General features: G+C 44.0%; 1 protein-coding gene across 1 annotated transcript in view; it reads right to left on the minus strand.

The window, feature by feature from the left end:
• Positions 1-24,477, minus strand: part of Sh2d4b (SH2 domain containing 4B) — a 78,000-nt gene that overhangs the window by 7,925 nt on the left and 45,598 nt on the right. The window contains exons 5-7 of the mRNA XM_021182485.2: positions 23,297-23,513; positions 20,859-20,983; positions 1,063-1,283 (exon numbers count right to left, since the gene is read on the minus strand). Of these exons, the coding sequence (XP_021038144.1) occupies positions 1,063-1,283; positions 20,859-20,983; positions 23,297-23,513 (563 nt within the window). The remainder of the gene's footprint in view (positions 1-1,062; positions 1,284-20,858; positions 20,984-23,296; positions 23,514-24,477) is intronic.

A 24,477-nucleotide genomic window follows, 5' to 3' on the forward strand; every position in this document is an offset into this window, starting at 1 on the left:
TGTGTGTGTGTGTGTGTGTGTGTGTGTGTGTGTGTGTGTGTGTGTGTGCACAGAAGCAAGCTTACCTGTGTGGAGGACAGACATCACTCTCCTGCTTAGTTTTTTGAGACAGAGCCTCTCCTCTGAACCTGGAGCTTGCCATTTTGGCTATACTGACTGGAAAATGGGCCCTCAGGATCTGCATGTCTCTACTATCACACCCCCAAACCAGCACTTACAGTACAGGACGCGTATGCTGCCATGACTGGCTTCCATGTGGGTGTTGGGGCTCTGAGCTCAGGTCTCATGCTCATACCGCAATACTGTACCCACTGAGCCATCTCCATGGATCCAGATGTGGCCCCCTCTTACATTTGCCCAGTCTCTTGTTCTCTCACCCTGCTTTGCTCTTCCACATTTTGCCAGGAGACAGTGTAGTAAGAAAACCCTCCTTGAGTGATGGTCCTTCCATCTTGGACTTCTCACACTCCAAAGGTATAAAAACTGGATTTCTTTTCCTTATAAATTTCCCAATATGGTGCGCTCTATTGTAATGACAACAAATGCAGGGGATGCTGAGGCTCAGTAGGACTAAGTGACATATCCAAGGACAGACATGCCCCAAGGATGAAAACAAATTCAGACAAGAACAGTGGTGACTCTACTGTGGATCTAAGTTGCTATGGCCACATGACTGTTTCCTGCACTCCAGCTAGCTTCAAAGCTGCTCTGGATAGGGGTAGTTCAGAGGGGTGTTCCTGAGACTAAGAGAAGGACTTGGACATAGAGCCAGCTGCCATCTCCTTGTGCTAACAACAGACAGCCCTCAGACAGTTAGAGAAGAGAAGCCTGGGAATAGAATTACAGGAACACAGTGCCAGTTAAGGCACAAGACAGGGGAAGACCATGAGCCCCAGAGCTGCTCTGGACAGCCAGTGGTCTCTTCTACCTCAATATGCCATAGTTCTGAGACTCTACAGCCTTATCTTGAAGTCTATCTCTATCTGCTGCACTTGCTCCAGGCTTTCTTCAACCAAAGTTCCTGCCAGTTCCATGCCCAACTAACCCTTCAAAGAGAGTTACCTTGTGGAAATCAATGAGATCTGTTAGGGTGGCATGGCGATTAGGGTCCACTCCCAGAAAGCTGTAGAAGTCCCCAGAAGCATCCACAAGGAAGTGTTTGAAGCCTCTCTGCAGGCGGTAGGACAGGGTATAACCCCAGATCTTCTCACTGACCCGGACTAGAAATGCTCCCTCGGTCATATTCTCCAGAAGGTCTTCTGCACTCTCTCGGCTAATAATTCCTAATTCAAAAGAAGAAAATGAGAAGTAAAAATTAAAAAGCCTTGGTAGGTTTTTGCATCTTCTACTTCTCTGCCAAACCATTGACTGCCCCTTTCTCTCTGGCTCATTTCACAGACCAACCATGTTTTCCAGGCTGTGGGAAGGAGGAAAGGGGTCTTGGGGAATTAGCTGGTCTCTGCTTCTGCAAAAGTCTACTGACCCAGAACAACCAGCAATGAGGCTGGGGATAGAATTTCTACAGGGACCAGAGTGAAGCATGCTCTTATCCAAATTAAACCACACTAATTTGGATTAATTGGGTAAGCAAGGAATTACTAATGAACTGGAATTATAGCATCTATTGATTACAAATACTAGAGAGCCTTAAAGCCCAGAGTTAATGACTAGCCAGAATGATGGAGGACCATGCCACATTGACTGGGTTCAGTAGATGAAATCCAAATGGTGTTTTCTTCTACAGCAGGAGTGTCCAACCTTGTGATATTGAAACACAAAACTGCCAGCAACAAAGCTCACTCTAAAATAATGCACAATCATAATGCCTGGGGTATGTTTATAATCTTCTTCATAGCTGTCTGAGGCATATGTAGTCCCTATATATGATCAAAGATTCCTCCGAATGTCTATGCACACTGAGAACAAGTTTTTTTAGTGGGTAAAATAATATAACTCTATTTAACACAAGAATTAGAACCTTCTAAGGTACTTTGGCCTATGCCATGTGGTACCACGAAAGTATAAAAGTCAGGTCTTTCTTTGGAATTACATATGCATTGGCAGCAACCTCTAGAAGTGCTTTTATGAAGCTGCCTTCACCCACATGACTGTGAGAAGGAAAGTATTTGCTAAGTCAAACCCTGAAGAGCAGGGGGTAGGGAGGAGAGAGGGAACCAGAAAAAGTATATTCATTCTTCAATACTTCCCTCACCAAGAGATCTTCTGCCAAAATCTTAACTGCTCCAGTGCTCTTCGATATTTGCGTGACTCAACCCAGACCTACTGTAGTTTTCAAGTCCAATAAAAAGTTTCAAATGTTTTGTGTTGGTTAGGTGGTTTTGATCCTAGTAATAGTTATGGGTTTGCTGAGTCTTGTCATGTTCTACTGTTTTAGAAGAGCAATGAATTGCAGCAAATCCCCCTCTGCGCACCTACTGGACCACTTGAAAATGTATGCACCCTTTATGTTCCTTATTCCTGAGGCAGGGGACAATGCACCCACACTACCAAATGCTGCTTTTAAAGACAGTCAACATGCTTACGGGCTACTGCTCATGTTCTCTACCAGGACTCGGAAGAATGGCAACCAAGCTGGCCAGCTCTCCCCAACTAGGCAAAGTAAGTGGATAGTCCAGGAGAGAAGGAAGGCCTCATAGCAACAGAATAGCTTAAAAAAAAAAAAAGAGTACATTGTGCCATGCAGAGATGGACCAGAGAGATATATCAGAAGCACAGAAAAATCAGTTGTGATAGGTTTTTTATTGGTTATTTTATTTATTTACTTTTCAAATGTTATCCCCCTTCCCGGTTTCCCCTCCACAGACCCCCATTTCCCCCTCCCCCTGCTTCTATGAGGGTGCTCACCCACCCACCCACCCATCCACTTCCACCTCACCTCCCTAGCATTCCCCTAAGCTGGGACATCAAGCCTCCACAGGACCAAGGGCCTTCACTCCATTGATGCCAGAAAAGGCCATCCTCTGCTACATACTTGGCTGGTGCCATGAGTTCCTCCATGTGCACTCTTTGGTTGGTGGTTTTGTCCCTGGGAGCTCGGGGGGCGGGGAGGTCTGGCTGGTTGATATTGTTGTTCTTCCTATGGGGTTGCAAACCCCTTCAGTTCCTTCAGTCCTTCCCCTAACTCCTCCATTGGGGTCCCCGTGCTCAGTCCAATGGTTGGCTGTCAACATCTGCATCTGTACTGGTCAGGCTCTGGAGTTGTGATAGTTTTAACTGTCAACTTGACACAATGTAAAATCTCAAGAGACTATCTAGATAAGTCTGGCTTGTATGCACATCTATACAGAAAAGTGGGTATATACACCAGAAAAGTGGGTAACACCATTCCCTAGTTTGAGGTCCTGGGCTGTATAAAAGTAGAGAAACCTAGCTGAGCACTAAGCATGCAAATTTTACTTTTTTCTGCTCTGGACTGTAGAAGTAATGTGACCATCAGCTTCAAGGTCATGGCCCTGATTTACCCTACAGTGATGGACTGTAACCTAGAACTATAAGCCAAATAAATACTTTATCCCCTAAATTGCATCTTATTCAGGTATTCTGTTACAAAACCAGAAATGATTCTAAAACAAGGCTGTGCATATGTTAGGGTCTTCCTATCCTAGGAACCACATCATTACTACATTTCTAAGTCATGACATTGGTATCTAGTTCTCTCATCATGAATTGATTATAAACAGTTCCATTATGAGGCATGACAGTCAAAGACTGTACTAAGAGCCACAAGAAACTCACTAGCTAGACATACTATGATGCCCATCTCGTCTAGTCTTCAATAACATCTTAATATCAGCAGACTGTAACAGAGAATGCAAAGGTTCAAGATTTCCCAAGGGCATGGAAATGGTGAGGGTAAAGTCCAGATTTGGACTTGGGTCTTCAGACCTCCTCAGACCTCCAAGTGCAGGGTTCTTTGCTCTCTACACTGTGTTAACTCATAAAGGACAGAAATGCTAGAAAACACAATAAAAGAGAAATTAGGGTAGACTGCATTGAGGCACTGAAGAGGAACAAGAAGTGTGACTTGATAGCTTGGTTGATTGTATGTAAACAGCAAGGGGAACATTTGCAAGGTGTTAACAGGAAAACATGCGTTGAAAGAGTAACAAAGTCTATTCATGGGCCACTCACATAAATGTAATGTTAAGCAAGTGGACAGAATCTCAGGAGGTTCAGAGACATGGAGGACAAAACAGAAACTCTGACAACTGTATATTCTAATCCTGGAAAGGAAGCAAGAAGAGAAGGGAGGGCAGAGAGAGGGAGGTCTTAAAACTGAGTGGTTGAGAACCATCAAAGGCATGTGTCAACATTGTACAGAGATACTTAATATTCCCTTTGTCAACCAGGGAGAACAGGCAGATTTCTAATAAAGATCAAACAGGGTAACTTCTCAGTTGCAGTAACAGAAGCCATAGGAAAATAGATTAATATAGTCAGTGTGCTAAGAGCAAAACAACTACATTTAATAAGACAATCTTTCAAGGAGATGGGTACAACAAAGTCATCCTCAGAAAAGTAATTTGAGGAAGTTAATTATTAAAGGATATATTTCAGAAAAAAAAAGAAAGAAACTATTCCCTGGCAGAGAATGTGAGAATCCAGAAGGAATCGTGAGTACATGTTGTAGGTCAGTCTAAAAACAAACAAACAAACAAAACTAATATCACAGCACAATGAGAACAGACAAGAGTTTCTTAAGATCAATTATAATAGATAATGAACATTCAGTACCTATACACAGTGGAATTCTATTCAGCTGTAAAAGAAAATGAAATGATGGAATTTGCAGCAAGATGGATGGTTGGAAAATAAGTGGAGTAACCCAGACTCAGAAAGACAAACGTGTTTTTCCCACTCAAGTATGTATTCTAGCATCAAATCTTTATACATGTGTGTTTAATTTGGAGTACCTATAGAATCCAGGACTAGAAATGAGTCATTCCTGCAGAGGGGGAAGAAAGGTCTTAAGGGAGGAGGTGTCCTATTTTGGTTTCTATTTTTCCGATAAACACTATAACCAAAAACAATTTGAGAAGGAAGGTTTTATTGGTTTACAGTTGCGGTACATCACTGAGGGAAGTCAGGATAGGAAGGAACTCAAGGCAGGAGTTAGAAGCAGAATCTGAACAAAGGCTTGGTCCCTGTGATTTGCCCAGCCTTCCTTCTTAGATCACCAAGAACCACCTAAATGTGAGGAGCAATGCCTGCAGAGCACTGGGCCTTGTTTTACATATCTGCTTACAGGCCAAACCAATGGAATCATTTCCTCAACTGAGAGTCTTCCTCCCAAATAGTTTCAGCTTGTGTCAAGTTGGCAAAGAACTAACCAGGACAGGGCAATAGCAGAAATCAAAAGATAATGGAAGCAGAAAATGAATGAGGAAAAGAATTCAACAAAGTATGAAAGACAAGATTAACTGAATAGTAAACACATTGAGACTCCTTTTACATCACAGAACTAACGAAGTGCTGAGAAATTAACAGATAAGCAACAAATGGAAGAAGAGATAGATAAAGCGTTTGGAATCAGGATCCCACCTGGTGGAAGAGAGGGGTCTGCACTTGCACAGCACACAGAGCTCCTCAAGATTGTTGCTGTGCCCACCCAACCTTTTCTTCTTGACCTCAGTGCCCTCAGTGGGCACCTCTACTTGACCTTGTACTTTCTAGCTCTCAGTATGGTAAGTAAATAAATGTATACTCCTTATAGATTACCCAGACTCAGATAGCTGTTATAGCCATCCAAATAGACTATGACAACTTGCAGTTACAAACAGTGATGGGAACAAGACACTAACACAAACCTTCATGGCATAAGAGCCTACGGAGGATGACAGAAACAGACAGATGGATCTAAGGATGCTCCCTAAGGATGCTCTCTAAGGATTAGAAAGCAAGAGGCTGACTCAATGAAACTGGAGGGCTAAACATGACCACAAGAAGCTAAGGTGAGACCACCCAGGGCCACCTTCACTAAGAACAGAATCAAAACTCAGCACGATACAGACATAGTCTAGGTCAGCAGAGAGTAGAACTACTAGGACGTGTGGCCTTGTTGGAGGAAGTGTGTCTCTGGGGGTGGGCTTTGAGGTCTCCAATGCTTAAGCTGAATCCAGTGTTTCTCTGTTCCTGCCACCCATGGAACTGGATGTATAACTCTCAGTTATTCTCCAGCTTGATGGCCACCATGACAGCAATGGACTAAAAGTCTGAACTCTAAGTCATCCCCAGTTAAATAATTTCCTTTATTAGAGTTGCTGTAGTCATGGTGTCTCTTAGCAGCAATAGAGCACTGACTAGGACTCCAGCCATCTCAGGAAGCCAGCCTCTATGTCTGTAAACACTGCATACATCCAGAAGAGAAAGTTCTATAGAGCTGGAAATACTTCCCCTGGAAAAGGTCAGGAGAATTAATTTTACATAAAAACTTAGTCACAGAGAAGCAAGAAGGTCAAATCACATTACCATGAGAGGAAAGAAGTGACCAGAAGTTCTCCCCTGTAGGTGACACATGCATATGTCACTCACATGTATGTCACTCACATGTCACTCACATAGTTTGCCCTCTATATACCTGCAGGTTCTGCAACAACCAAAGACAACATCAGGAGACAGGAAAAAAGACAACTTTTTTCTTCTCATGATTTTCTAAGCCATATCATATAACACCTGTGTATATAGCACATATATCTTATTCAGCAGTGTAAGTCATCTAAGACAACATATGCATGGGGATATAGATGGCTGATATGCATATACTACACAGTTATAAAATGGACTTAATATACTGGAGTTTGATATCACTCGAGGGTCTGAAGCCAAGCACATATGGATCCGTAGAAGAAAGTGCATATATAAGAACTCTTTCAGCAGACTGTGTTACACTTACCTGGCAGGATGGCTATTTGCTGGAGAGAAAAGAATGCAAGTGAAAGGCAAAGATAAAGTTCAGTAACTCAATAAATGGGGGCAGCCTTGTTTCTTCTGATAATGGTTAGTTATGGGGTTGAGGGAAGGAAGGAGTGGTTAATGACGTCAACTTTCTGCAGCTAGGGTTCTCCCAAAGGTCCAGCCTCCTAAGGGACCATCAAGTAAAGGGGAAAGATGACCTCAGAGTTGCACTTGAAGGTGAATGGCCTCAGCTAAAAGTCATTGATGGAAGATGATGAATTGTACAATGTCCAAAATATCCAGGTTGTTTGGTCTGATCAGGGTAGAGAAGTACCCCTGAGGCCTGCCATGCCAAAAATAAGACCATTATTCTACCAGCTATGGATCATCTCAGTGGGAATAGTGAACACAGGTGACAAGGCCCAGAGGATAACTTTCTATGACTCCCTCCCAAGGCTCCTTCACTAATGGGGTCTTGCACTAAGACCCCATCTTGGAAAGAGGACTGAAGTTAGTCCCATCAAAGCAAGAAGGTGGACTGTGAGCTTAAACGATTGATCTTTCACCAGAAGGTAAAAGAGCTAAACTGAAAGATATGCATACCAAAGACACATGACTACTTTTTTCTGATCCAAAAAATTGATGGTCACTTTTTTTACATGTATGTGCGGGAAAGCACCATGGTGCAGACATTTGAAAGTCGGAGGACAAACTGGAGTTGATTCTCTCCTTCCAACTTGTAGGCTGGGGCACTTAACTTAGACCAGTGGGTTTGGCCATCTCACTCTTGCTATTTACCAGTTTCAACTAAAACATAAAAAGTATGCCAATTTACAGTATACCGTGTGATTGTCTGACATCATTATATAAAACTGTCATGGAAAGATTATATGAGTTTTGTTCATCATTAATAGTAAGTAAGAGTCCAGAGTAAGGGAGATTGCTTATCAAAACATTCAAGTTAAGGGCTAGTGAGATGGCTCAGCAGTCATGAGTGCTTTCTGCTCCTACAGAGGATCAAAGATGGATTTCCATTGGTTCCCAATGGTCTCAAACTCCAGTTCCAGGGGGATTCAATGACCTCTTCCCTGGGCACACACACACACACACACACACACACACACACACACAGAGAGAGAGAGAGAGAGAGAGAGAGAGAGAGATTGAGAGAGAGAGAGAGAGAGAGAGAATAAATAAAAACCAAATAAATCAAAGCATGTTAGAAAATCAAGTTCCATTTGTTTACATCTCTCTAGGAACAATTTAAAAGTCTGAGCAAAGGATGGCTGTGGAGCCCAAATGACAGAGTGCTTAACAAGCATGCACAGATGAGGAGGCTCCATCCTTAGCACCACATAAACTGGAGTTGATGGCATAAACCACAGCCTATAATCCCAGCACTTGGGAGTGGAAGCCAGAGGATTAGACATTCAAAGTCATTTTCAGAGAGTTTAAGGTCAATCTGACCTACATGATACCCTGTCACAAAAGAAAAAATAAAGAAGGAGCAACAAAAACGTAGGCAATACTACTACAGCACATCATGTAATTACCTTAAATGTATGGTTTTGACAGTGGTAGTTTATATTAAAATTATCATATTTCACAAATCTAAGACCTAATAGCACAACAACCTTCTGGATTTTCTTTTTCTTCCACTCTATCCCCATTTCTAGAAATGTGTCTGGACTTGGGCTATCAATAAGTAGCACAGAGTAAGTGCAGTCCCTGGGCTGGTATATATGAGACATTGGCACTGTGCTAACCACTGTTCTGCGAGGTATCCAGCTTTAGTTTGCTAAGGCTTCACACTGGTCTTTTGAGGCAGATATCCACACCCCTCATTTTGCAGGGTAAAAAGCAAAGCATAAAAAGACTGGGTTACTTATCAAGGTCTCACAGCAAATGAATGGCAGAGGCAGGAGAGAGGAACACTCTGACTGGCAGTCAATTCTCCCCAGAGCCTCCCATGAAGGAATCAAGAGGATTGTGTGAGCATGGTGTGGATTAGCATAACCAGTTCTTCCCCAAGTAGACTTAACCCAGAAGTGCATAGAAGCTTCTTGGCTGGCTGAGCTCTAGGTGAGCTAGGACCAGCACTCTAGGTGCAGACTGAGGAAAGGCTAACCACCCTTGGGTATGCCCAGGGGTGTGATGTGGAGAAAGGAGACAGCAATTAGAATCTACAAAGAAGAAACGGTACCCAGTTTTGAAGTCTTTCAAATACAGACAGACTGTGGGCCTGGGTACCAGAGGTTTTCCATGGATATCTCTGTCCAGGCCTGGTGCAAGGGTTCCATCAAAGTGAAAAGAGTGCAGGCAGGAAGATGAATTCTCTGCTGTGCCTTCCAGGTCACTCAGTAACTCCGAGCTGCTCTGAACTGAGTCAGGCAGGGTCGGGCTGACACAAAGCTGACTATCCAATGATCCAGTGAGGAGTGCGGCAGAACCTCCGGTGACTCTTTGGGAGAGAAGATCTCTTCCCAAGTGTTACATACAGGTCTTGGAACAAGACTCAGACAAAGGAATAGTTCTCGCGTACCTTTAATTCCCTGGGGTGGTGATCCAGGGTTCGACAGCAGTTACCTCTCATTGGCATGGGCAGAGAGTTTGGGGGAAACCTTATTTGCATGTGGGAAGGCTTGGTGCTGTTCCTACATGGCTGATAGCCATGTGCCTCTCCTGTGGGGGCTGTGGGGACGGTAACTTCGACAGGAGCCAGGGGTCCAGGAGACATGATCAAATGCCTTCTGTCCCATGTAGGTGGAAATTACCACCTACCAGGTCCCACAGGGGTTCAAGATCTAAACTCAACTGGAGACCAGGCTGTCAGTGTGTAGCCCATTGCCCCACAACAGACTCATTACCAGACACTGAGAGATTAAGTTCAGTGACCCCTGTGTATCTGAGGAAGGTGATTCCAGGATCCATCCATATAACCTGACCCAGTATTTGCACATAACCTATGAAAACCTTCCATATTGGATACTTTTAGTCATCTCTAGATGGCACGTAATATCTAATTCAATTGTGGGGGGGGGGGTGTATCAATTGGATCCAATTATAAATATATATATATATATATATATATATTTCTGTCCTCGGTAAATCCATGGACACAGAACCCAAAGACATAGAGCATAAAGGGAGGCTCATGGAGACTATGACCATGGTGGGAAGTAGGATACTGTTACCATAACTGAGACACAAACCCAGCTGATCTTGTTCTCCTTTACACACTTCAGATGTCACAGCTATAGTAATGCCCCAAAGCAAACAGCCTCGATGCCTACCTGGACCCTTAATGGGAATGAAGGAGGACACCTGAATCTCCCTGCAGGAGTCTAGAGCTCATAGCAGCTCAATAACCACAGTGCCCTCTATTGAGCATCATCAAGAAATGACAGGACCACTATCAGGAGACAAGCCCTTCCTTGGAGTTGCCCAGGGTCACTGGCTACTGCAAAAGGATAGTGCAGAAGCAAGGATGTATACTGAGTTAGAAAACAAGCCATACCACCTCCACCCTCCTACCAGTAAGACCTTACTGTCCAAAATCTGGCATTTGCAGTCAGGAGCCTAGTTTCCTGTGTTGCTGCATTTTAAGTATAAATCTTAAGTAGACACATTCTGACACCCCGTAACTTCTGTCCAAAATCCCACTCAGATGCTCTCAAATACCATGAGCATCATGATCGCTACCAAAATATTTCTTCAGCAAAAGGAGGGCACTTCATAAGTGCCATGCTCTAACAGACCCATAAATCTGCCGGTTCACACAGCCTCAAACCTGACCCAGGGCTCCGTCTCCTTCTCAACCCCAATTCCATCCTTGGAAATCATTAACCAGGAACTGAAGCCACCCAAGTAACCAAATGAGCTCTTTTTATTTCTCTGCCAGGGCTTCACTCTGAGAAAGAAAAGGCGTGCAGGCAGGCCAGCTGCCCCGGTTCCCTTTTTATGAGTCTCAATTTATCTGACGCGCATATTTCTTAAAGCTTTTGCCGAGGCTTCGCCTCACCGGCTGACAACTCCCCCATTACCACTTAGCTATTTCTCATTCGTTTTTTGTGACTTTCCTTTCTTATTGCCACACTTTGCAGACAATATCATTAAGAAGGCTGGAGTTATTAAGCTCTTCATTCTCAACGGTTTCTCAAAGCATCCGAAAGCCACAGCAATTGTGATGAATGTGCTCAAACACGTTCACTTTTTTATACTTCCAAATGAAATTGAACCATGGCTAACTGCTGAGACAAGGCTTTTAGTAGATAGGCTTCCCACCTCCAGGTACACTTACGCACAAGAGGCATTATTGCCCCGACTCTGTCTGTTCACAGCTGATGTGCCAGGTTCTAATCACTAAGGCCACTTGTGCAGGTCAGCGTCTCTATGAAAAGCACCTTAGATGGTCAGCATAAAAATAAATAAAAGACAAGTTTGCTTATGGTCAGGCAGACCCACTGTAGGTCGAATGGGATGTGGGGAACATGCTTGTCTTCTGGGGAGGAACCCAAAGAGAAGTGATGAGTAACCCCATGACCATTCCCAATAATCCCATTCAAGGTCACACTCCCAATAGCCTTCCAAGGTTTGTCCGCCCTCTAAGCACACCACCCAGTGAACAGTCTTTATCATATTGACTTTTGGAGACAAACACGTCCAATTTGTACATGACAGGGTAAGAGATGTCATCACCTAGCAAAAATTTTTTTCTGAAACTAGCTATGTATTCTACATAGGACTTATCTCAACTGGATGTATTCATTTATGGCATGGTGACTTGTATACTGTCAGTCTTATAACCCACCCAGATGCTTCACTGGAGCAGAGACCAGGCTGTTTTCTTCTGTAGATGGAGATGAGCCTCCCCTGCTTAGTCCTGCCTACCATCTTCTGCCAAAGGAGGTGGGATCTTTCCTTGCTCTCTGTCTATGCAATTTTAACAGAGATGGACTCTTGTCAACACCTGTTTTAGACAGTCTTAAGACAGCCGATTCACGCAGCTCACCTACCAGGCCACAGTGATTGGCTTAGAGTTGATCCTATAAGCAAATCAGAGCCACCAAAGCAGGCAACCAGGAACAATACTGGGACTGTGGAGTGAAAGCAAGCCTGCTCTGCTGCTGCATTTGAGCTTGGAAGAAAGTAGGCACGGCACCTTAAACAACAGCTGCTTCTGAATGAAAGCAGCAGTGAGTGGAAAAGGGCCAGTGGCTGAAACATGCACACGCCTCAGACCAGATAAAGCTTGGAACTGGATCTGGCTGGGGGGTTGAGAGGGTGGCTTTTCAGTCATGTGAGCTGACTTTCTTTTGGCAATGTTGCTGTTCATTCTTCTATCACCTGCAACTGAACATAAGTCCCATGGGGACTTAAGTGTAGCATGAGTAATCAACTAGTTGTTTATTTACTTATTTGCTCTAAGATGGACTTACTTGGCAGAGAGGTTGAGAGACATAAAGTCCAAGGTTGAACAGTTTCAACAACTACACTTCTAGTAAATGCTTTTGGCTGGGAAATAGCATGGCAGGAGAACAGAAATCATATTTGTACATGCAGAAGAGATCACATCACAAGGCAGGAAGAGGGGTGGGAGACAGTTTTGCTCCATTCTATAACAAAGTCCTCTCTGACAACTGACTGGGGACACCTGAGTTCAATTCATCTCCCTCCTGAGAGCTGTGCACCAACCTGCTCTTTTCCAGGCTCTTTCCATGATACATACTAACACAGTAGAGACTGGGGCCACAGCACTGTACTATGCAACATCTACTACAGTTTGTTATAACCCTCACCAAAGCCCTCTGTCTCTTACTTTTATAACCACTTATTATTAATTATATTTTGATTAAATCAAGCCCTGACTCCCCCTTCTCCAATTTTTTCCATATCTCTACCATTCATCTCTACCAACTCCAGGTATTTATTTTTAATTACTTAAATGCCTTAACGCAGAGAGCTGACCTCCTAATGCCCCTGTTCAGGTAACGCAACAGCCCCTAAAACTAGTAATTTCCTGTTTTACTGTATTCATTACCTAAGACCTTTGTAGACTGCATGAACCTGAGACAGCACACTTCAGGAGTTCCCTGGGAACTGAAGCTTGGTGGGGGGGGGGGATGCCAGCAACCTCAGAAGATGAAACATGTCCCAAGCAGAAAGGAGCCCACAGTCCAGGACAGCTGAGTCCTCCCTATAAAGGCATGATCACTTCAATGTGCAGGACCTACGAGGACGGTTCCCCATCACTGTGTTCCTTGAGGCAATTTCAGAGTCTCAGTTTCTTCTTCACTAATGAGATAGTGACATGGCTGAACTACACCATGCAGTGAAAAGCTCCTGAGATTGAGAAGCCAGATCACAGAATGTGAAACCCTCCATGCTTATTTACTAGCAATGTAGCTTGAGGCAAGTAACTATAGTCGTTTGGACCTCCATTTCTTCATCTATACAATAGTATGGACAGTGCATGGTGATATCAGAAAGATAAACCAAGTGGACATATATGGAACCTAAAGAATGTCTAGCATACTGGGAGCTCCATACACAAAATGGTCAGTATTATTACCTACTCTCAGTTTGGGTTTTATTGCTATGAAGAGGCACCATGGCTGTGGCAACTGTTATAAAGAAAACCTTTAATTGCTTACACTTTCAGAGGTTTAGTCCATTATCATTATGGTAGGAAACCTGGCAGCATGCAGGCAGACGTAGTGCTGGAGAAGTTTTGCGAGGAGTAAATGAAATATTGGATAGTCAATGTGTATTTGATATAGCACCAAAACAAAGTGTTCAAAACCCTATTGAAATGTTTTTTTTTAAATCCCCCATACTCCCACAGGACATAGCCGCAAAGATACAGCCCAGTGCATGCTTGAGAACGAGGAATGATGCATCCCCTATCGATGGAAGCCACAGAGCTAAATGCTGCCTTTGTGTGCCCAGGTACATAGCTCCATATCATATGCAGGGTTTGGGAGCAGAGCCAGCAGTAGAATTATAGACAACTAAAGCAAAGTCAGAACCTTAGGGATACCAGTGCAATCTGCTTTCCTTAAGCTAAAGTAATATTGTTCTTTGTAATCCCCTTTGGGCCTATCTAACCAATTCACATTTTCAGGAAAAGAATGAAAACAGTTCTTTTATTTCTTGGTGGGAATACCTTAAGCAAAACTGGTAAAAGAAGCTGAGCTCATAGCTCACTGGAAGAACGCTTGCCTCGCATTTGCAAGGTCTCAGATTCCATCTTCAGTACTACAAAAACAAAGGAAATGGGTCCAAGTGACCTACTCTTTACCCCTCAAGAAAGCTTTTCATTTGTGACCAGAACTGGTAGAAGATTTTTCTTTTCAAATACTGCTCAGGAGAGGGTCTCGGAGAGCTTTTTAACTGAACTTGTGCACCAGCCCTCCAAATGGCCTCCTCTATGGCTTTTAGAAATGACTTCAGTAATGATCACTGTGGTTTGAATAGGAATGCCTCCCATAGACTTATGTGTTTGAATGCTTGGCCTATAGGAAGTGGCACTATTAGGAGGTGTAGCCTTATTGGAGTAGGTGTGGCCTTGCTGGAGGAAGTGTGTCACTGTTGAGATGGGCTTTAGATCTCCTGTGTTCAAGTTATGCTCAGTGTGGAAGAGTCAGTCTTCTCGTGGCTGCCTTCAGATCAAGATGTGGAACTCTCAGCTCCTTCTCCAGCACCATGTCTGCCTGGAGGCTGCCATGCTTCCTGTCATGATAATAATGGACTAAACCTCTGATAATGTAAGCCAGCCCCAATTAGGTTTTCCTTTATAAGAGCTGCCATGGTCATAGTGTCCCTTCACAGCAATAAAACCCTAATTAAGAGAATCAGAATGAAAGAAATTTTTGATTTGTGCTTTTAATTTAAGAGGGAAGGCTAAATTAGTATCATCTTCCTTTGATGGAGTCACATGATATCATCAATTCCTTCTTCTCTGAGTGAGAAGACTGATTTACAGTGTGCCCTGGACGTATGAAGCCTCTGGTGTGTACACTTCAAGTCCCACTGTTCACCTTCCAAGACCACTATGTTGATTAACACATATAACATGCTGTAGTACTTATTTGTAAAATGTAATACTTGTAACCCTCAGAACAAGACCGGGTGTTGTTGTGCCCAGTGCTGGCTGGTGCCTCACATAAATTTTTAGAGCTTGAATCATGGTCCTGAGATCTCAGCAACTACTCCTGAAGAGAAATATCCTCACAAAGGCCTCAAGGTTCTTCTCCACTGATCTTGAAAGCTAAGGGTAAGCACCTCGTGGGCTCATTCTCTCCACCTGTCTCAGAAATTCTAGGCCCAGAAACTAAAAACAAAGTAAGCATTCTCAGACAGCTCTTCAAGTTAGATTAGAGGATGCACATCAGCTCCGCTCTGCAAGGTCATGGAGCAGAAGGAATAAGAGGCTGGATGTACCACAAGCGCTTCTCAGTAAGTGCTTATAAACCCATTGAGGATATTCCTTATCCTCATATCTATCCCTAGATAGCAGAGAATTCAAGGAAGAATGAAACAGTCAAAATGGAATACATAAAATCCTGTGTCATGTTTAAATTCCCGGACTTTCTAGTGGAGAAAGATTGGGTCAGTTCCTCCAGCTTTCTGGGCCTCATGGTGGTCACCTGTAAAGGGATGTCCATGCTCACTTCAAGAAGCCCTTGGGGGATGTTGTATATCAAACTACATAGTGCAAGTAAACATGAAGAACTACATGAAGTAGAACATCGGAAGGGAGGCCATCCTAACTTCTAGGCTCCCTGAAGACAGTACTTCAGGGTGGGGAATGCCAGCTTCAAACTTAGTGCTTGCCACAATAAGCCCCATATCAGTAGCATGTCACCTGGGTCAGGTCAGCCTCATTTAAATTAGGGTGAGACCACACTTGGGACCCACTCCCAGCATGTGAGCAGAATTCAACAGAACTCACTTACCGATGCCACACCTATTGGTAACCACATAACCCTTTTCTGTGCCAAGTCCCAAGGGCAGTAGCAAGGCCACCATGGGTCACTGCCAAGACAATAAACCACGGAGCACATTTTAAATCTTTTCTAGAAGTAACGCTAAGGAAGAGAATTTTTTTTTTCTGAATGAGCCAATGTTCCGACAGAGAGCATTCAATAATGTCAGACACACGCTGAAGTCCCAAAATAGCTTTTTCCCAGAGCCAAGCTTATGTGCTGGCACTCCTCAGGAAGAACTTCAAGTCTCTCATAATTCTTGGGATGTGGCAATGAGCAAAGAAGAAAGGGGATTGCTTTTCTACTTTTTTTTTTTAACAGAGGACCTGATTAACTTCCAAGGTTAGTCCCAGGGGAAAGACCGTCTCCACTCCACTTGTCTTCCCATCTGTGCTCTGAACTCATTTCTTACACTGTATTTCCTGAAAGACGTAAAGTCTCTTCTCAAAAATCTTCTTAACCTGCTGGGCCCACACTCTTTAATATATAACTCTGCAGTATCTTACAAGGAAGAAGAATGAGGGAAAGGATGAGTAGGAGAAAGAGGAGGAGGAGGAGGAGGAGGAGGAGGGGGGACTGATAAACTGTGGCCAGCTGCACAAAGCAGAGCTGACAGTGTGCTGGTCCTTAAGTGTAGACTTCAAGAAACTCAAATGTTGCACATCACTCTCTTCTACCTACAGCATCCATGTGACAAGAGCATATCTAAGTGGATGCTGTATACCCAGAAGATGAGAGCTACATAAAGTAGGATGTCTCCAGCAGAGATCCCCAGCCATCCACAACATGAGCAGGGTCCCTATCAAAGGGGTTAATAGACTGTTACAGGCTACCTGTGAGCTAATAAGCTCTCTGTCTCTCTAGGGACTGGTACAAAAGCAGTCCCATCTACTCATCAGGAAATCCTCATGTTGGAAAAAAATTGGGGACCTTCCAGGTATTCTCTACTTTAGCATTTTAGAAATAAACAAAGTTACACACACACACACACACACATGTCTTAAGAGCCAAAACTGGGCTGCTTGTGTTTTGTTTTTATGTAAAAGTGCAATATATCAAACTGTTAAATATCACCATCAATTCAGAAAAAAATAGGGCATTTTAACTCTAAAACTGAAGAAGAATATAATCCTGGAATATAAATATAGCATAGTCTTTTCTTTCTAAGCAAAGGCAGTAGGCCGTCCTCCAAATATGAGCCTTTTTCTTTCATTCTGTCACAGATTGATGAAAACTTGGTCACCACATAGTTCTGTTCTATGTGTGAACCACCTCCCTACATGCTTTATGGTAGAAACTGTCAGGAAAATAAGAAGTCAATTACATAAATTCTGAGACTTAAATCTAGGTTCTGTTTGTTCTGTGACAACATAAAACCTACCCTTTTCTCCACTGAAATAGAAAGTAAAATTAAAGATAAATTTCCATTTCCCTAGCTGGGCATCTGAAGGCAACACAGGTAGCCAGTAACTCTATAAGAGTCACTGCTAAGCATGGCAACACGGGTGACCAGTAACTCTATGAGAGACACTCCTGAGCATGGACGGCAGTGTTCTATCTATATGCAAAGGACACATAGGCTTCATCAAGTTGGACCAAGTGACCCTTCTTAAATATATTATCCAAAACAGTCTACCCAGTGAAAGAGACCATGCTGGTCTTTGTATATAAAAATAATAATAATAAAAAAAAAACCCTCTAAGACCTTCCAAAAGAAAAAAGATACATTTGATCACCTCTATTATACCTCCCCCACTGGCTACCAAGAGCACCTCTGAGCAACCAGCACAGCCACCAAATTCCACCTCCATGGGGACATTTTAGAAGCACTCTTCAGCCACGTGAGACATCATAAACTACTCCCATGGTGGTAATAATATACACATGGGGGGGGGGTCCAAATGGGAGATCCACCAAGGACTTCAGACCATACAATGTTACAGAATGGAGGGAAGCTCTGATACCAGCTCAGGACCACGTGGCTCAGTCACCCATGAGTGCTTTCTCTGGGCCATGAAGAGCTAGCCCATGATCCTTTTGGATAGATGGAGGCCTAAGAGAAGGAAGATTCCCCCCTAGTGGAAAGTAGTTATAAGAGTCTTGTCATTCAAAACTCCCAAGCACACCACGGACACCAGGCTGCCTCTGGCTGTAGCACCAGTGTAATCATAGCAGGTGTCTGTTCCATCTAGAAATTTTGAGACTACTGTGTGACTCACTCTTTCCTTTCCCTATGCCATGAAACCATTAGACTTTCCAATAGAAACAAAACCTTAGTATGAGGCCTAGATGTCTAGGCTAACAAGCATGAGAGCAGAGTATAAAATAACCCTTAGTCGGTAGTAACCACTGAGTCTTTGGGTGCCTCTGTTCTGAGATGCAACAAAGCCTACATACATAATGTGATCCACATAGTGGGGGGTTATAGTGGGTGGTCTTCTAGATGTTACAATACTGACGGTAATAGACGATAGCAAGCTTCTCTTGGCTGTGTGTCTGAACCTGATGCCTAGCTAACTGGGAAGCAGAGGTCACAGGTGAACAGAGAAGTGCCTCAGGCACGTGTCCTGCATCTTTTGGGCATATCACCAATTAAAAGAACAAGTCATCTCTCTCTCTTGCACAGCTCTGGCTTGTCAGATTGTTACTAGGGCTATCATACAGCTACAAGGGCCCAGTACTGAGTACCAGGAATTGTTATTTAGGACTGGAAAGCCTGGGATCTGAAGCAAATACCCACCTTTATCCATTCCTGTGCCTACTGTGCAGGCACTGGGTAACACAGGCCAGTCACTTCACTTTGCCAAGTTACATTCATACAGGAGAATAGACAATGAACATTAAGAAAAATACCATGGCATAAGGGAGCAATTTGGGAATGATAGAAGACAAATTGGCAGAGCTTAAAGAAAATAGCCTTGGAAGGAAATCCAGGAAAGTCTTCTCAGAGGAGCAAATACTGCAGATGAAAAGTAAGACGGTATACGTCAAGCAAAGAGCTGGGGAGAGACAGCAAAGGCAGGCAACATCATCGCAAGGACAAACAGTCTGAGCTGGAAAGGAGGGTAGATCATTCAAGAAGAAAAGAAAGGCCAGAGCTCTGGGCAAGGGGGCACAGGTGATTGACATAAGTTTGGTGTGGGAACTACTTGTCACTTGGGCCTTGTGGACCTTGGACCAGGGTTTTAGAGGGGTTTCAGTTTGGGGATTTTGTGGGATTTTTTTTTCTTATATGCATGTATAAAGGGAGGTAAGGGATAACACAGCAGAGATGTGATGGAATCTGACTGCATTTACGAAAGAGTCCTAGAATGCTCTGTGAAGGATGAGCCAAAAAGAAGACAGACCAAGAAAGACTGGAAGCGCAGTTGTGACCTTCAGAGTTCCTATCATCTGAGTACATCTGATGTACTTCATCTGAGCTGCCTGCAGCCTGCATTTAGAGTTCACATGCTCTTTGGGCTCTAGCAGACTAGAGTAAAGGTGCAGATAGTTTTGTTCAGTTAGCACATTTTCCTGCTAAGCACTTCTTGTTCCTTTCTCAGAGCTAGAGCCATGCCTAGTACATGCCCATGAGGGCCTTCCTTTGCCAGATGCCAAGCAACTATCAAGACACCATAACTCTGTAGCAACATGGCACTAGATTCATCCCTCCCACTGGATAGAATTAAAAGAACATGGAACCTGGTCTGAACTAGGAGAACAAATCGACACCAAGACAAGCACAAGAAACACGGGCCAAGGGAGATTTGACAATAAGGAAGCAAGCAGATAGGGGTCAAGTAAGTAATAGCAGAGTTCGAGAGGTCTATTCTGACAGGGGGAACCCTCGGCTTTCCTGACTTGAGCTAAGTGCAAGTAAAGGAAAGAAGGCTTAGGGAACAAGGCCAAGGTGCGGAAATATGACCCTCTGACTAGAGTGCTGGAATATAAGGGTTCACATGAACACAGAGAAGGTTCTCCTAGGCCAGTCAGCCTTAGGTAACCTTCTGACTATCCAGAGGAACATCAGTGAGATCAGCCAAGATCATGTGAACCAGGCTAGAACTGTCCAGCCAATTCAGACACACATGAAGAAATAAAAAAAAAAAAAAGGTCTACTTGCTTTAAGGTATGGTACTTTGAAGTTGTTTGTTATGCAGCCATAACTAACTAATATTGAGAGAACTCAAAGCCAGAAGCTACTGCTAATTCTCTGTAGCAAATATCTGGTGAAGCCACAGTCATGTTTGTTTTCCTGGGTACTGAGTATTCAGATCACTGAACAGAGGTTATGCACCTGGAGATTCATTCTTGAAGTTTACTTTACACATTATCTGGTACCTTTCTGGAAATACCCTTCTGTCTTTGACTTTGGTTTTGTATCTGGAATGAAAATATTGGAAGATTTCTAAAGAGCTGCCTCATCAAATGCTCTGCACTTAAGTGACTCTGAACTCTTCTTCACCCATCAATCTGGCATTTAACCAAAATGCTTCCTTCCCCTCCCCCCCGCCCCCCAGTAAACAGCCTACTGTGCTATGGCTATGGCTATGGCTATGGCTATGGCTATGGCTATGGCTATGGCTATGGCTATGGCTATGGTTATGAACAGAGCTGTAGACTCAAGAATAACTAAAGTGTTGGCCCAGCTTACCAGAGCCTGGGGCCCCTGGGCTCACTGTATAATGAGTGCAAAGGTATAACTTGGTGGGTGACCTGAAAACCAAAGAGGCCAAGTGCTGATGACAGCAGAAGGAGGAACTCAGATTCACAACTTCCTGAGGGGATACATGTCCAGCATCCCGGTGACCCTGGACTCATGGGTTCTTGCCAAGAGTTGAAGGAAGAATTGAAGCAACATAGACCCCAAAGTTCCCCACACCTCTAATTTCAGCTATCCTCCAAGACTTCTTTCATCTGAGAAAGAGTTGGACATGTAGCATCATCTGCAGTGGGGCCCAGAAACTACACTACCATGAAACCAGGGGGCGATGGATTTGGTGTTCCTCTCAAAGCCTGCTCGGCGAGGCAGCTGTTCCTCCTTGAACCAGCGCACAATGACTTCTCTGGAGAGTGGACGCAGAGGTCGCTCCCAGGTCCTGCAAGGAAGAGAGAGAGTGGGGGAGGAGATGGATCAGAGAGGAAGAAGAAAGGGAAGGAGAGGAGGAGAAATGTAAGAAGTATAGTGGAGAGAGATGTCAGAACAGATAAAGGCATTTGCTCCCAAGTTGACCCATGTGAGTTTGATTCCAGGAACCCACATGCAGAAAATTGACTCTCACAGGTTGTCCTCTGGCCTCCACATGCGTGATCTTGTGTGTGTGTGTGTGTGTGTGTGTGTGTGTGTGTGTGTGTGTGTGTGTGTGTGTGTGTGTGTGTAAGAGAGAGAGAAAGAGAGAGAGATTAATAAAAAGTTTTAAAAGCATAGAATGGAGAAGGTATCTCTAATTGGGGATGTACATCACCCACCACTCCTCTCCTCTAGAGTCTACTAAGAGCTGACTCTGCCTTTCCATCTTCTCTCCCCATCCCTTCTTCCTCCCTCCCTTCCTCCTCATGTATGACTCCTAAACTAGAAGGTCTGAGAAGCTCTTGTGTTCATAGAGAAATCTGATTCTCTTTTTGGGTACCATCTCTTCACTGTACCACCATAGACACTGACCTCGGCTTCTTATCTGTACCCCATCCTGTGATTCAGAAAACGTACAAGAAATTTATCTCGTAAAAATCAAGCATTTCTGCATGCTAGAATAGTTTACCTCCAAAAATCAAAAGATAAATGACAAATTGAGAAAACAGATTTGTCACAATGTTTTCCTCTAACTGAAGGAAATACTTGATATGGATAAAGAGCATGGAGCACACAGTGACAGAATGGACTGGACCACAGATAGAGAAGAAAATAGCACGGCCCTTCGACATTTGTGAATTGCTTAGTCTCGCTCATAGACACATGTGCGCTTTGAAATGTACACCTAGACATATCTCCTCAAACAAGGTTGACAGCAAAACAAGGTGGGCCGGGATAAAGGATATGAAGATGCAAAGCATTGGTATTAGCCCTGTGCAGGACCACTGAATCTCAAAAGCACACAGCCCTGGAGCAAAGACCCTGCTTAGAATATCTTTGCAGATTATCGTTGCCTAATGCAAAATTAATTTCTGCAAGTTTATATACAGAGCCCTGTTGGTGGTTGCAAAAAGATTTGAAATAGCAATGTCTGATAGACTGATAGAGTCTCAGATGACTAATAGCAAAGCCATACTACAGAATACAAGGTGGCTATTAAAGAAAAGAGGACAATCAAGGTTGTTTGTTTGCTTGCTTGCTTGCTTGCTTGCTTGCTTGCTTGCTTGCTTGCTTGCTTGTTTTTATGTTGGCAACTGAACAAAAAAGCCCAGGGGTTAGGATGTGGTACAGATAAGGAGCTGAGATCAGTGTCTATGGTGGTACAGTGAGGAGATGGTACCCAAAAAGGGAATCAGATTTCTCTATGAACACAAGAGCTTATTAGACCTTCTAGTTTAGGGGTCATACATGAGGAGGAAGGGAGGGAGGAAGAAGGGATGGGGAGAGAAGATGGAAAGGCAGAGTCAGCTCTTAGTAGACTCTAGAGGAAAGGAGTGGTGGGTTATGAACAACCCCAAACTCCAATCAGAACAAAATTAGACAAACCACATAATCTGGGGGTGAACTGACCCCTGAACATTCCCTGAGAACAAGGGAGCCACAGGCATGCAATCCCACATATCTGGTCCACAAGATGTAGCTGTTGTGCAAGGATAGCCAAAGGGCCTTGAGACAAGAGGCCAGATCTCAGGGCTGGATAGCAAGACAGGCAGAACATGAAGAGGCACCAGGTGTCCTGTGTCTTTGGCTTTGCCAATCAGGGGTTGTCACTGAAATGTCCTTGGCAAACAATGCCTCTAGGTACACAAATATGCGCAAGGACCTCTCAATTCTACCAATACCGGTGTGTAAACCTGCTGTTCAAACTAGGTGCAAACCAGTTCCATCCATGGTTAGAAAAGGCTATCGTCCTAGTTCTCAGATACTGGGCCATATTCATTCCATCTTAGGCCTGCCATTACAAGGTTTTGACCAAGGTCAAGGAGTCTAAAACTATATAAACACTTGGGGTATTTGTATATGCAGATTTTGAGCGAGAGAGGCTATACAGGTTTCTTTAGATTATCAAGGATGACAAGAATCCTTGACCTCTGAAAGTTTAACCCCCAAATTGCAAAATTGTTTGATTGGTCCAGAGCATACCTCATTTCTATGTTCTGCCCATTATATAGACTGCAATGTTGAGGCCCTGGAAGGCAAATGACCCACAAGTAACAAACAGAGCCTGTACTAGAACCCATGGAGCTTGTCTCATGGGCCCACAGATCTTCTTGGAGCATACCTGTCAGGTCCTGTGAGGGGTGATGGTGGACTGGTGTCAGGAAGTTGGTGATAAAGTCTTGCCTCTTGCTCGTGGTTCTGACCAAGTTCTTGGAACATGGTACTTAGGCCAGCAACAGTGCCCTTCTGGATGGCTCGGAGTGAATGGCGCCGGTACTCATCCCGGGCTCGCTGAGCACGACGGCTCCTCTCTTCATCAGCTGCCTTGGATCTCCGCACTGGAAAGGAAAACACATTGGTTGGCCTTGGACCATACCCCAAGCTGTGCACTGGGTAAACACAAACAGCACTGTATACAACTTACTTGGAATTCCATGATTCCTTGGGAATTGGCCACACGGAACCCCACGGCCTATAAGACACTTGGCTCCTCTAGGGAGAAAGCAAAGCACTCCCAGCCGTGTAAGTTTGTATGTGGGTGGGTGCGTGCGTGCGTGCATGCATGCAAGCATTCGTGAGTGGGTGGGTGTAAGCGTGCATGAGTGGGTGGGTGCGTACGTGGTTGCGTGCATCCGTATGTAGCTGTTAAGGGAATTTTGGAGTGGAGAAAGTGAAGACCAAAGCCTATTGGAATCAAGGGCTTCTGTTTGAACTGGTTATCCTGAAGTCTGCTTCTTACTAGGCCTCTACCTTCCTCTAAAATCCAAGAGTTCTCAATAGAGAGCTCTGGACGCTGACTCCAGACTTTGAGTTGTGCAAGATTACTGAGTACACTGGCCTGGGGGACCACATCTCCTTCCAAGAAGGAGAATCTTTTTTTTTAAGATTTATTTTTTATTAGATATTTTCTTTATATACATTTCAAATGTCATCCCGAAAGTTCCCTATACCCTCCCCCCGCCCTGCTCCCCTACCCACCCACTCCCACTTCTTGGCCCGGGCATTCCCCTGTACTGAGGCATATACAGTTTGCAATACCAAGGGGCCTGTCTTCCCAGTGATGGCCAACTAGGCCATCTCAAGGAGGAGAATCTTATTCTATCTGCTCAACGTGCATCATAGGCTCTCCAGCTCTCTAGAAATCACAGTTTGTCAGAATTTGGAGGACACAGGTGAGTAGTTCTAGTCTACAAAGAGTGTTTCTCCTTCCCAAGTGATCAGGAGCCTTTCCTGAACTTGGATTCTCCCAGATCCAAGCACATAGTCTGTGCCTACAGACGCATTTACAGAGTGATGTCGCAC

Source organism: Mus caroli, chromosome 14 (genome assembly GCF_900094665.2).
Source record: "Mus caroli chromosome 14, CAROLI_EIJ_v1.1, whole genome shotgun sequence".
Classification (NCBI taxonomy): Eukaryota; Metazoa; Chordata; class Mammalia; order Rodentia; family Muridae; genus Mus; species Mus caroli.